The 14,171-nt window shown below is 43.7% G+C and overlaps 1 protein-coding gene across 1 annotated transcript in view; it reads left to right on the plus strand.

Moving 5' to 3' along the window:
* Positions 1-979: 979 nt before the first annotated feature.
* The window catches only part of LOC126195295 (pyroglutamylated RF-amide peptide receptor-like), a 154,006-nt gene continuing 140,814 nt past the window's right edge, over positions 980-14,171 (plus strand). The window contains exon 1 of the mRNA XM_049933845.1: positions 980-1,097. Within this exon, the coding sequence (XP_049789802.1) occupies positions 1,006-1,097 (92 nt within the window). The 5' untranslated portion in view covers positions 980-1,005. The remainder of the gene's footprint in view (positions 1,098-14,171) is intronic.

Raw genomic sequence — 14,171 nt, forward strand, 5'->3', positions numbered from 1 at the left:
GCGTACACACTCTCCATGACACCGCTCGCCCACACATCGCTCGGCAAACCGTTGCTCTCCTGCAACAGTTTCAGTGGAACATAATCACCCAGTGACTATCACCTGTTCCCTAAGTTAAAAGAACATTTGGCCGGAAAGCGATTCAGCTCCGACGACGAGGTGAAAGTAGAGGTTCATAACTTTCTGAACAGCATGGCGGCGAGCTGGTATGACATGGGCATACAAAAACTGCCACAGCGTCTACAAAAAATGCATCGACAGAAATGGTGATTATGTCGACAATGGCTATAAGCACTATGGGACTTAACATCGGAGGTCATCAGTCCCTCAGACTCAGAACTACTTAACCTAACTAACCTAAGGACATCACACACACCCATGCCCGAGGCAGGATTCTAAACTGCGACCGTAGCAGCAGCGCGGTTCCGGACTGAAGCGCCTAGAGCTGCTCGGACACAGCGGCCGGCTATGTCGAAAAATGTTCAAGCTGTAAACTGATGTTAACTATTGTAGAAATAAACAGGTCTATGTACTTATAAAAAAACAGGAGACCTTACTTTTGGGATTACTCTCGTACCTCCGACTGTCTTTTTTTTTTTTTTTTTTTTTTTTGTTGCTGTTAGCGTTACGTGCTGCCCAAAATTACTCGTCTTCCATTGTGGCCGAGATAAGGTAAAAAGGGGGACACCTCTGTTTTAGATGACCTGGGTTGATGAAGGTAACTGCCTGGGATGGTGAGGTGCATGACATAGCATTCTAGGATTTCGATAGACAGAAGTTGTCCCTTCCCTTTTTTTCGGTAAAAACTGGGAGAGGAAAAACGTATCATTCTTGTGCCATGAACGGCATGACGTTTCTTGTACACTGCGTACATTGCCAGCTAAGGATTAGTGCTAACTATAATTGTGGGTATTATGAAAGTGCTATGGAGTTGCTCTAACTACAGCGAGGATTTCCCGTTCTGTGTGTTGGCAGCTGGCGAAGCTGTTCTCTCACAGCTGGACGATGGGCGCCTTCATCTGCAAGCTGCTGCATTACCTGCAGAGCGTGTCGGCCATCTGCTCCGTGCTCACGCTCACCGCCATGAGCATCGAGAGGTGAGTTCAATCGGCAGTCTCCTTCTCTCGGGTGCTCCCATTCTCTTCAGAAAGCTACAGCGTGACAAGAACAGTTGTCGTCTTCTTGTCATGTCGTCCTAACATGTGATAAACAGTAATTGTGTTAGTGAAAAGTATTATAACACCGAAGCTCCCCTCCCATCCTCTCCCACCTCCAATCCTTCACTCTGGATGGATATATATGTTCTTGTGTAAAATATGCCAGCATTCCGGACACTGATGTGAAATGCTAACATCAGCGTGAAAATATACAGAGAGCATCAGAAACACTTCTACAAACTTTGGGGACACGTTCACCACAATAAAACCAGAAAAAATTGTGTGAAATTTCTTCGCTTTTAGTATGTTGCTGCAATTTTGCGTTGAACGATTGTCAAGGTAAAATTGAACAGGTGAAGATTATGAGTAATAATTTAAGCACTCATATCCAAAAGATGTTAAGTCACTGTTTCAAAGTTTTGCAGGAAAGCTAATTAAAGTTTTGAAATGTATTCACAAATATCTAAATATCAGTACACATGAATGGAATTTACTTAGTGGGTCAGTCTGGTACACAATATTTTACTGAATATTTCTCCCCTTTTTTATACATGTAGCACGTGTAACAGCTGTTTTTTATTGTGAATTAAAAACTTTTGACTTAAAACGAATGTAAAATTGTGAACTGGCTTACGTAACAACTTCTGATCCTTATTGTTTGAGTTTTTTCATTATAAAATACAGGGTGTTTATAAACGAATATGGGTGTTTTAACGCTTTATAATATTTATAACATAAAACTTACAGTTATAAATGATATGTCAAATCAAAGAGCAACTCAAACAGTTTATCGAGAACCTTATAAATGTTTATTGTGAGCACCACTTGTCACACGGCACACATCAAGTGTTTGTTGTGCCGTATCCCGGCGGAAAGTTTATGGGCCTTTCTTTTTGGTGAACATACAGTAACTGACACTATCTTACCTTGGATACACTAGAGCAATGGCTCTTCCCTCAGTTGGAAGAGGCCAGAGAACTTCATTTTCCAGCAAGATGGTGCGCCACCTCACTGGCATAGCGAAGTACGCGATTGGTTGAACTTCACTGTACCCAAGCGCCGCAAGGGGCCCAATGACAGGGCTTGCTTTGCATGACCTCCACGTTTACCCGACATAACGCCATGAGATTTTTTTCCTTTGGGGCTTCATCAAGAATCGTGTGTACGTGCCTCCGCTACCAGCAGACCTCCCTGAATTAAGAAACCGGATTGAAGCAGCTGTTGCTACAATCACTGAAGACACACTTATCAACGTTTGGGAAGAACTCGGCCATAGACTTGATGTCTGCCGTGTGACAAATGGTGCTCACACTGAATATTTATAAGGTTCTTGGTAAAACTGTTTGAGTTGCTTTCATTTGACATATCATTTATAACTGTAAGTTTAACGTAATAAATATGATAAAGCGTTAAAACCCTGATATTCATTTATAAACACCCTGTATTACAAGAAGTTACCATAACTACTGTTATGATTCTCCACTATGCATTTTTCCAGCACTGTTGTATACTAAAGAGAGTGGATGTTTTACATAAATTTTATTTTTATCAAAATAATACCACTCCATCTCTATTACGTCCTCTTCCACATCACTTCCATGCAACATTGTGTCATAAAATGTGGTACTTTCTGGCAGAGTAACATGTTCCAGCAGCGAGCATCTTCATCATACTTTGCCTTCTTTACCTTACGAAACCACTGTGGTGTATTTTGAGCGTTATCACAACTTATAGAAATATATTTACATATGTTGCAGGACTGTTTGTTTTTTATTCTGTGATATTGTATTTCAGCTAAAGCCTACAAAGGTTAAGAAAGGCACTTCTGTAAATCCACGCGCCAAGATTAAAGGCTTTCACTGCAAGTGTAGGTATGCAGAAAAGTGCTGCTCTGATCAAAAAGATATGATCTTCAAATGTTTCAATGAAGTAGACACTCATGAGCAACGAAATACTTATCTCTACAGTTGTATGGAACAGCAGTATGGCAATTCGCAGTTATAAAATAAAAGCAGAGTTTTCTGTGGCAATAATTACCATATTTACACGGATCTAATGCCCCATTTTTTGTCCAGATGTAATATTTTACACTGTACTGTGCGCTGGATTCAGTGCCACATTACAATCTGATAAAGATTACTATGCTCTTGACAAGTAAAGCTATTTAATAGGTACTTATAATAATTATTATTATAATCATAACTATAATTATCATTATAATTATAATTACAGTTAACAGTAACTGACACAGTCATGACTTAAGAGTACATAAATTAAAATTCCATTATACTGTTAAAAATAACTATTCAATATTATGATTATTCTGTCATGAGCCAGGGAATGATACGTCATGTACTTGAGCCGTCTTAATGAAAACAATGCGACATCTCACGTCCAGACTTGTTTTCATCGCAATCTGGATGCCAAACAGAGTTAAACTACCTACCAGCAAGATGTCATATGTGATTGTGTTCAAGTTAAAGTATGCATGAAGGCATTTCATGGTCTTCACGATATAAAGCAAGAAAGATTGGGTCGAAAAGTAAGCAGATTGGTTAATCCACCGAAGGGCGACAGAGGAAAGCATGCTCCTGGACTTAAGAAACCTTATTATGTTTGCCAGAAGGTACGTGATTTTACTGTCAATTTTCCCACTCAGTAGAGTCATTATTGTCGCTCAAAACGTATAACTGAGAAACTTCTATCTGCTCAACAGACAGAGTTTCAGTTACATGGAGACTTCAGTGATCAGTATCCTGAGTTGCAGAACAATGTAATGTACTGATTGTTTAATGATATATTCCAACGCGATTTTCATTTGAAATTTGGTCAGCCGAAAAGAGATATTTTTCGTGATGGCACTAAAATGCATTCACGGTGTAGTGGTGCAGCATCTAGTGAGCAAGCTATAGCTGCTGCCATGGAGGAAAAATTGGGCTGCCAGGAAGATGAACATTTCTACACAGATGATTTTGTTCATAGCTGTAGTTCAGCAGCTGCAGAAGATTTCAACAAAGATAAAAGGCATCACCTGTACAAGAATACCTTTATTTCGTTCACTTTACCGGTTTCAACAGTTTAAACTGTCATCTTCAGAAGTGAAATATGCTCAAATCGCTGGTAAGCTAACGTCAAAATAAGAACCGGACGATAGTGTCCTTTGTCACAGAATCAATAACATAGACTGACGTCGCTAAACATTTATGATAGTGCGACGAGTTGCAACAGTCAAATCGCAAATTGTACATAGTGTATGCTGGTAGACTTTCGTCGCATATTCTGTGTACGATTTGTAATTTCACAGTTTATTGTCTGCTACTCATCGAAGATATCATATACTTTTAGCAGTGTCACTCTACATTTTTGATTCGTAACAAAGGACACTGCCGTCCAGTTCTTATTTTGACGTTTGCTTACCGGTAATTTTAGCCTATTTCACTTTCGAAGGTGACAATTTAAACTGTTGAAAACTGTAAAGTGAACAACATAAAGGTTTTCTTGTGCAGTTGACGACTGACTTTTTATATTTGTTGATTTCTACAGGGGATCTGAGAAAGAGCCTTCAATACAGGGATTTTTTTTATATTTAAAGAATACCTCATCCGGCAACAAACACTTGCAAAGAAGAACACAACTATGGCTGCATAGTTTAGTTGTATGTAACCTGGCTTCCAACCACGCAACTCTATTTATGTCCTCCGAAACAGTTTGTGGAAAATAGGTAAACGAGGTCATGAGCTGTCTGAAATGGTATGTCGCAAACGAAGTTGATCAGTCTCTCGAACAGCTACATGTTTTCATGGACAACTGTGCATCGCAGGGCAAAAACAGATGTGTGTTTGCATTCTGGATGCGTCTTTCTCAGGTACGTTTTCAGGAAGTTTATCTGTATTGCCGTATCCCAGGACACTTTTTCATGCATATTGATAGAATTTTTGGTAAAGTTGGGAAAAAAAGGCGAGCAATAGGTAAAGTCTGAATTTCTTTCACAGGGGTCAAAGTGATCAGAGATTCACTGCATAAGAATCCCATTAATGTTGTTTATGTCCTGAAATCATAGTTTTCTCACCCGCAGCTTTCAACTCCTTCCATTTGGTGGTAATACTGCGTCTTTCACATCCACGGACGGGATCTGTTGTAGAAGGCTCAGTTTCATTTGCACATGACGTAGACGGTTTGCTACTGTCCTTGCGAGCATTTTTTTTTCTCCTAAAGTCGTGCTTCCATTATCTAAATAGCGCTCTGGTGATTTTGAGTCCTCATTAGGACTATTTCTCAAGCCACTATCTTCAGATAGACATTCATTCCAGGGTCTGATCTTCAGATCACTACAGTTCTCCGCCGTTTTTCGGTTGATAGTGAACAAACAGCTGGCTTGCATACTGGCAGTAGCACCGCCAAATTTCTGACGCTGCAACTTCCCGTGATAACAACTTGTAACTCGAAAATGGGACTTAACAGTTTCTGTTTCTAAACCCGAAGAACCTTGAACATGACAAATTCACAGGCTGACGGAGTTCCAGCTTTATGATCTGCATATTCTTTAGCACCATTATAAAACTGCCCATCAGTGTGTATATTGTGGTATAAACCCGATTTCTGAAAAACCTATTTGCTTCTGAGTACTTCAGTTAACCTTCATTTTGTGTGATAATCGAGGAACCTGCTCTTAGGCAGACTTTACCTAACACTTCAAATGCCAAATATACCATACATGAACGCAACTCCGGGCAGGTAACAGGAACCACCTACGTGAGTTCCTTCAAAAAGGAACAAACAGGCACCACCAAAGGTAACGCTGAGCAGACCAGGTGGGCAACGACCCGCTCAGCGGGATAACCAAAAATTACTCCAGTTGAGCAAATAAATTAGTATCAACAAATATCGTAACGTGCCACACACACACAGCAAAAACTTTCAACAACGCCGTCCCACATCAGAATGAAGTTTAGAAACCGGTGCAGGAGCTTCCAGAGGGAACTTCACGTTCCGTGCAACACCCGTAAACCGACTACCCTCTCGCTTTCCGCCGGCCACCGCAAACACACGCCAACGACGTAATACCAAATCACCACTGGAGCGCCACTCGCACCAGAATAGCGAACTATAATCGATTATAGCTGCGCACTCTAAACAAGATCACAGGATAGCAGCGCGCGCCATATCAAGGACCAATTTCCTTCGCCATGCTACTTCCGTCAGAGCTTGTACTCCAATGACCTCATCATCGACAGGATGTTGAACCCTAATATTGTTTTCTTCTTCCTTAAACACATATGACTGAACTCACTGCTGCTGTAAAGGCTCATGGCTATGTAGGTGCTCGATCGACTTTCATTGCGTATGCTGTCTTCGGCCTGGAATCTCATTAACTGAAGTAGAATTGGTTTCAACGATGAGCACTGCTTCAGACTGAGTCCAGATGACAAGCTAAGACGTGTCTTGAGACACCCCAGACAGCAGTGGTATACCAATCCGACAGTCGCCCGCCATACGGCCTGATAGTCAGGAATAATGGTGTGGAGACCTCATTGCTTGTTTTCTGCAGCGCCCTTACGGTACAACGGTATGTCGACGATATTCTACGCCCCCTTTTTGTTGCCCTTCATGATTAGCCACCCTGGGCTTATATTTTAGCAAGATAATGCCCGCCTATACACGGCGGAGTTTCTACTGCTTGATCCGTGTTTTCCAGACACTACACTGTCCGGCAATGTCGCCAGATATCTCCCCAATTGAGAACCTTTGGGGCATTACGGTTAGGGCTCTCCAACCAGCTCGGGATTTTAAGGATCTAACGCACTAATTGGACATAATCTGAGACTACATCGCTCAGGAAAACATCCAACGTCTCTGTCAATCAATACCAAGCCAAATAACTGCTTGCTTATGGGCCAGAGGTGGACCAACGCGTTATTGACTTCTTCAATTTGTGAAGCTCTCTCTCTTGAATAAATCATCTAGTTTCTCTGAAATTGATATCATATGTTTGTCTGTACTTGTAAATCACACCTACTGATTTACGTCTAATTGGGATAGTTCCTTCGTGGTGCGTCGCTTTTTTATTTCTTTGAGCGTTTTCTTAATCGATACACCAGCGTCAGTCGTACCTACGGTCAGCATACTATCGTGCTTATGTAAATCTAATTTAGGTGCTACAATTTTCATACGTGCACTGACAAACAAATATTATGACACTTCACACTGGGAGAAGGTATCAGATAGACTATATAATGGTAAGACAGAGATTTAGAAACCAGGTTTTAAATTGTAAGACATTTCCAGGAGCAGATGTGGACTCTGACCACGATCTATTGGTTATGAACTGTAGATTAAATCTGAAGAAACTGCAAAAAGGTGGGAATTTAAGGAGATTGGACCTGGATAAACTGACTAAACCAGAGGTTGTACAGAGTTTCAGGGAGAGCATAAGGGAACAATTGGCAGGAATGGGGTAAAGAAATACAGTAGAAGAAGAGTGGGTAGCTCTGAGGGATGGAGTAGTGAAAGCAGCAGAGGACCAATTAGGTAAAAAGACGAGGGCTAATAGAAACCTTTGGGTAACAGAAGAAATATTGAATTTAATTGATGAAAGGAGAAAATATAAAAATGCAGTAAATGAAGCGGGCAAAAAGGAATAGAAACGTCTCAAAAATGAGATCGACAGGAAGTGCAAAATGGCTAAGCAGGGATGGCTAGAGGACAAATGTAAGGATGTAGAGGCTTATCTCACTAGGGGTAAGATAGATACTGCCTACAGGAAAATTGAAGAGACCTGTCGAGAAAGAGGACCACTTGTATGAATATCAAGAGCTCAGATGGAAACCCAGTTCTAAGCAAGTGAAAGCAGAAAGGTGGAAGGAGTATATAGAGGGTCTATGCAGGGGCGATGTTCTTGAGGACAGTATTATGGAAATAGAAGAGGAGGTAGATGAAGATGAAATGGGAGATAATACACTCCGTGAAGAGCTTCACAGAGCACTGAACGACCTAAATCGAAACAAGGCCCCGGGAGTAGACAAAATTCCATTAGACCTACTGATAGCCTTGGGAGAGCCAGCCCTGACAAAACTCTGCCATCTGGTGAGCAAGATGTGTGAGACAGGCGAAATACCCTCGGACTTCAGCAAGAATATAATAATTCCAATCCCAAAGAAAGCAGGTCTTGACAGATGTGAAAAATACCGAAATATCAGTTTAATAAGACACAGCTGCAAAATACTAAAGCGAATTCTTTACAGACGAATGGAAGAACTGGTAGGAGCCGACCTCGGGGAAGATCAGTTTGGATTCCATAGAAATATTGGAACACGTGAGGCAATACTGACCCTATGACTTATCTTAGAAGAAAGATTAGGCAAAGGCAAACCTACGTTTCTAGCATTTGTAGACTTAGAGAGAGCTTTTGATAATGTTGAATGGAATACTCTCTTTCAAATTCTAATGTGGCAAGGGTAAAATACAGGGAGCGAAAAGCTATTTCGAATTTGGACAGAAACTAGATGGCAGTTATAAGAGTCGAAGGACATGAAAGGGAAGCAGTGGTTGGGAAGGGAGTGAGAGAGGGCTGTAGCCTATCCCCGATGTTATTCAATCTGTATATTGAGCAAGCAGTAAAGGAAACAAAAGAAAAATTCGGAGTAGGTATTAAAATCCATGGAGGAAAAATAAAAAAATTGAGGTTCGCCGATGACATTGTGTTCTGTCAGAGACAGCAAAGGACTTGGAAGAGCAGTTGAACGGAATGGACAGTGTCTCGAAAGGAGGATATAAGATGAACATCAACAAAAGCAAAACGAGGATAATGGAATGTAGTCGAATTAATTCGGGTGATGCTGAGGGAATTAGATTAGGAAAGGAGTTTTGCTATTTGGAGAGCAAATTACTGATGATGGTCGAAGTAGAGACGATATAAAATGTAGACTGGCAATGGCAGGGAAAGTGTTTCTGAAGAAGAGAAATTTATTAACATCGAGTATACATTTAAGCCTCAGGAAGGCGTTTCTGAAAGTATTTGTATAGAGTGTAGCCATGTATGGAAGTGAAACATGGACGATAAATAGTTTAGACAAGAAGAGAATAGAAGCTTTCGAAATGTGGTGCTACAGAAGAATGCTGAAGATTAGGTAGGTAGATCACATAACTAATTAGGAGGTATTGATTAGAAATGGGGAGGAGTTTGTGGCACAACTTGACTAAAAGAACGGATCGGTTGGTAGGACATGTTCTGAGGCATCAAGGGATCACCAATTTAGTATTGGAGGGCAGCGTGGAGGGTAAAAATCGTAGAGGGAGACCAGGAGACGAATACATTAAGCAGATTCAGAAGGATGTAGGCTGCAGTAGGTACTGGGAGATGTAGAACCTTGCACAGGATAGAGTAGCATGGAGAGCTGCATCAAACCAGTCTCAGGACTGAAGACCACAACAACAACAACACACTGGGAGAATGAATGCCGCCTGGTGGGGTAGTGGCTATGCTGTTGCAGTAAGAAAGGCAAGTAAGCGAAGGAGAGGAGAATAGGGACCGGAAATGTGGAAGAACACACATAAACGACTCTTACAAAGGGCACATTGTTGTGTCCAGGCGTCCGAGAATAAGCGTTTAGGAAACGACAGAGCCGGTGGGTTGTTCACGTGGTACTGTCGTGAGAATCTGTGGAATGTGGTTGAAAGACAGTGCAGCTACAAGTAGACGACAAGGTGTTTCACGTCCACGCCCCATCACAGAACGTGGAGGGCAGATGCTCCGCCGGCCTTTGTGGCCGAGCGGTTCTAGGCACCTAAGTCTGGAAGCGCGCGACCGCTACGGTCGCAGGTTCGAATCCTGCCTCGGGCGTGGATGTGTGTGATGTCCTTAGGTTAGTTAGGTTTAAGTAGTTCTTAGTTCTAGGGGACTGATGACCTCAGAAGTTAAGTCCCATAGTGCTCAGAGCCATCTGAAACATTTGAGCAGATGCTCTGGAAAGCAAGATGAGTACGATCTGTGGTCCAGACACAAGTGTTTTGGAGTACAGCGCACGTTGTTGAAAATGGGGCATCGCAGGAGATGATCCCTACGTGGAACCATGTTGAAGTAACGACAGCGTCAATTACGATTTGTCGTGGGCAAAGCATTATTGAAACAATATAGCTATCAAGAAGCCGTGAACCATAAGGTGCTGGGTAAATAACCAAATAACGTCTGAATGAAAAAAATATTCATTCATAACTACCGTACATGTACTTTATTCTTTGACATCTCTTTAGCAAGGATGAGAAGTCCAACACTTAAAATTAAACAGGTAACAAAATTTTTCGATTTGAGATTGTATCATTTAATATCAGCTGATTTTAAGCTCTCCGTGGATTTGTTTCCACCTGTATTGGGCATGCGCATAGGGACAAGAAAAGGGGTAAACTTCTTCATTAGTAAATTATAAACTAATACAGCTAACGCAAAGAGACGTTTCGTTGTAATCTCAGACCAAACATTGAGCCTAAATCACAAAAAACTATAAGAACAGTGGGTAATGATTAAAACCTGTTCAAGTGAAATTCACTACGCAATAACCAAGTGATTTCATTAACAAGTCATCGATGTCTAATAATTAATATAAAACAGAACGCTCATATTATAATAGACGTGGGCAATGACAAAAATATATACACTCCTGGAAATGGAAAAAAGAACACATTGACACCGGTGTGTCAGACCCACCATACTTGCTCCGGACACTGCGAGAGGGCTGTACAAGCAATGATCACACGCACGGCACAGCGGACACACCAGGACCCGCGGTGTTGGCCGTCGAATGGCGCTAGCTGCGCTGCATTTGTGCACCGCCGCCGTCAGTGTCAGCCAGTTTGCCGTGGCATACGGAGCTCCATCGCAGTCTTTAACACTGGTAGCATGCCGCGACAGCGTGGACGTGAACCGTATGTGCAGTTGACGGACTTTGAGCGAGGGCATATAGTGGGCATGCGGGAGGCCGGGTGGACGTACCGCCGAATTGCTCAACACGTGGGGCGTGAGGTCTCCACAGTACATCGATATTGTCGCCAGTGGTCGGCGGAAGGTGCACGTGCCCGTCGACCTGGGACCGGACCGCAGCGACGCACGGATGCACGCCAAGACCGTAGGATCCTACGCAGTGCCGTAGGGGACCGCACCGCCACTTCCCAGCAAATTAGGGACACTGTTGCTCCTGGGGAATCGGCGAGGACCATTCGCAACCGTCTCCATGAAGCTGGGCTACGGTCCCGCACACCGTTAGGCCGTCTTCCGCTCACGCCCCAACATCGTGCAGCCCGCCTCCAGTGGTGTCGCGACAGGCGGGAATGGAGGGACGAATGGAGACGTGTCGTCTTCAGCGATGAGAGCCGCTTCTGCCTTGGTGCCAATGATGGTCGTATGCGTGTTTGGCGCCGTGCAGGTGAGCGCCACAATCAGGACTGCATACGACCGAGGCACACAGGGCCAACACCCGGCATCATGGTGTGGGGAGCGATCTCCTACACTGGCCGTACACCACTGGTGATCGTCGAGGGGACACTGAATAGTGCACGGTACATCCAAACCGTCATCGAACCCATCGTTCTACCATTCCTAGACCGGCAAGGGAACTTGCTGTTCCAACAGGACAATGCACGTCCGCATGTATCCCGTGCCACCCAACGTGCTCTAGAAGGTGTAAGTCAACTACCCTGGCCAGCAAGATCTCCGGATCTGTCCCCCATTGAGCATGTTTGGGACTGGATGAAGCGTCGTCTCACGCGGTCTGCACGTCCAGCACGAACGCTGGTCCAACTGAGGCGCCAGGTGGAAATGGCATGGCAAGCCGTTCCACAGGACTACATCCAGCATCTCTACGATCGTCTCCATGGGAGAATAGCAGCCTGCATTGCTGCGAAAGGTGGATATACACTGTACTAGTGCCGACATTGTGCATGCTCTGTTGCCTGTGTCTATGTGCCTGTGGTTCTGTCAGTGTGATCATGTGATGTATCTGACCCCAGGAATGTGTCAATAAAGTTTCCCCTTCCTGGGACAATGAATTCACGGTGTTCTTATTTCAATTTCCAGGAGTGTACAATTGGCACTAATAATTTACTTGAATCACAACACCCATCCTAATGCCCAGTTGAACTTAATGTCAAGGAATGAGTATTTACAAATGGTTCAAATGGCTCTGAGCACTATGGGACTCAACTGCTGAGGTCATTAGTCCCCTAGAACTTAGAACTAGTTAAACCTAACTAACCTAAGGACATCACAAACATCCATGCCCGAGGCAGGAGTCGAAACTGCGACCGTAGCGGTCTTGCGGTTCCAGACTGCAGCGCCTTTAACCGCACGGCCACTTCGGCCGGCTGAGTATTTACAGCTAATTTGAACCCGAACCCCACAAAGTTCCAATCAAGAAACAACAGAATGAAATTTAGGGGCAAAGATATATCCGTAATTGCTAAAACTCCCAGCCAGCTTCCAGCAACAGAAAATTTGTAACGTAAACGGACAAATCTCTTAGCAGAGCGTACAACTTGCGCTCTTGGCAATTTAATAAAGGTATAAAGTGCATATAGAACCAGAACGCGGCAGTGGGCTCGATTAAGACAAGGAAGAAAAAATTGCTGCACACGGAGACACAACTCTCACTGTTCATGAATTAGCCATTACACTTTAGGCACAAATGCAACAGACGCACATTAGCGTAAGGTAATATCCAATTCATGAACGTAACTAACGGTAAGCACGCCTCAGCATGTGAGGCAACCCACGCTGAGAGCAGAAGCACTCTACAGCACAGAACAGGATGCCAACCTAACGAATCCATAAGCTTCCGCCGCACCACTCTGCCACTTTATCTATAGGTAACGAGAGCAGGGTGAAAACAACCCCTTTTTCGAGCGCCCTGTTTCCCGGCCATGTCAACTCGGGAATAGAAAAAAGAAATTGTTCAAATGGCTCTGAGCACTATGGGACTTAACATCTGAGGTCATCAGTCCCCTAGACTTAGAAATACTTAAACCTGACTAACCTAAGGACATCACACACATCCAGGCAGGATTCGAACCTGAGACAGTAGCAGCAGCGCGGTTCCGGACTGAAGCGCCTAGAACCGCTCGGTCACAACGACCTGCTCGGGAACACAGATTTCCTCTCGGACCACGACCCGATTCCCACGTAACAGCCAATCGGTGGTGTTCGATGGGCTCCCTCCTGCTAGCGGTAAGCAACGAATGAGACCGAGCCGCCTGGCGGGAGGCTGAGGAGCATTTACTTCGCAACCGGCAGAGAGGATACGTTGAACTTCCGATTAGATATCGACAGCGCGCACAGCTCAGTCGTCCCCTCCCAGAAGTCTGACCTGCGGGACGGAAGGGGGGGGGGGGGGATTAACTGAATTTAATTCACAATCGCAGTTTTTATTGGCTGGCCTCACAAACATCAACCTAAGCACCCATTTTAACGTGCCTAATATGGACCCTATGGGTTTTACTTGTAGATACAATCTTGACATGGAATGTTACTGGTCATCTTCAGGATCTCAAATGTACCAACGAAACGTGACAAAACCTGGCCAAGAAATTTTGTTTTCGCCCTTGCTTTGTGCCCAAAAATTTAAAGGTCATGTCGCCGACCCTTTTACGAAGTAGGACGCCAGCTGTCATATCTGCGACCCTCCCGTCTGTATGTGAACCGAATGTTGTTAATCGCCCTGCTCCAGATCCTTTTAATGATGTTAGCACCAATTTTCTCTGGAAAGAGGTGGTCCCTGATAAGCCAAAGGTTGCATTAATTTAGCAGGGGTTGCCTAATGTGATTCATTCTCCGCAGGACTGAACGCAAAATTTAGCCATCTGATAGATTTATCCCAGCTACACTGAGAGGGGCTATGATATACAGGAGATAGGCAAAATAATATGAACAGGGGTACTAATGAGATGGTTGTGTTTGGCGGCCAACAACGCAAGTAAGGCATGTGTCGCGCTGGACTGTGCGAGTTCAGCACGGACTAGTCATCACTGCAG

This window comes from Schistocerca nitens, chromosome 7, assembly GCF_023898315.1.
Source record: "Schistocerca nitens isolate TAMUIC-IGC-003100 chromosome 7, iqSchNite1.1, whole genome shotgun sequence".
Taxonomy (NCBI): Eukaryota; Metazoa; Arthropoda; class Insecta; order Orthoptera; family Acrididae; genus Schistocerca; species Schistocerca nitens.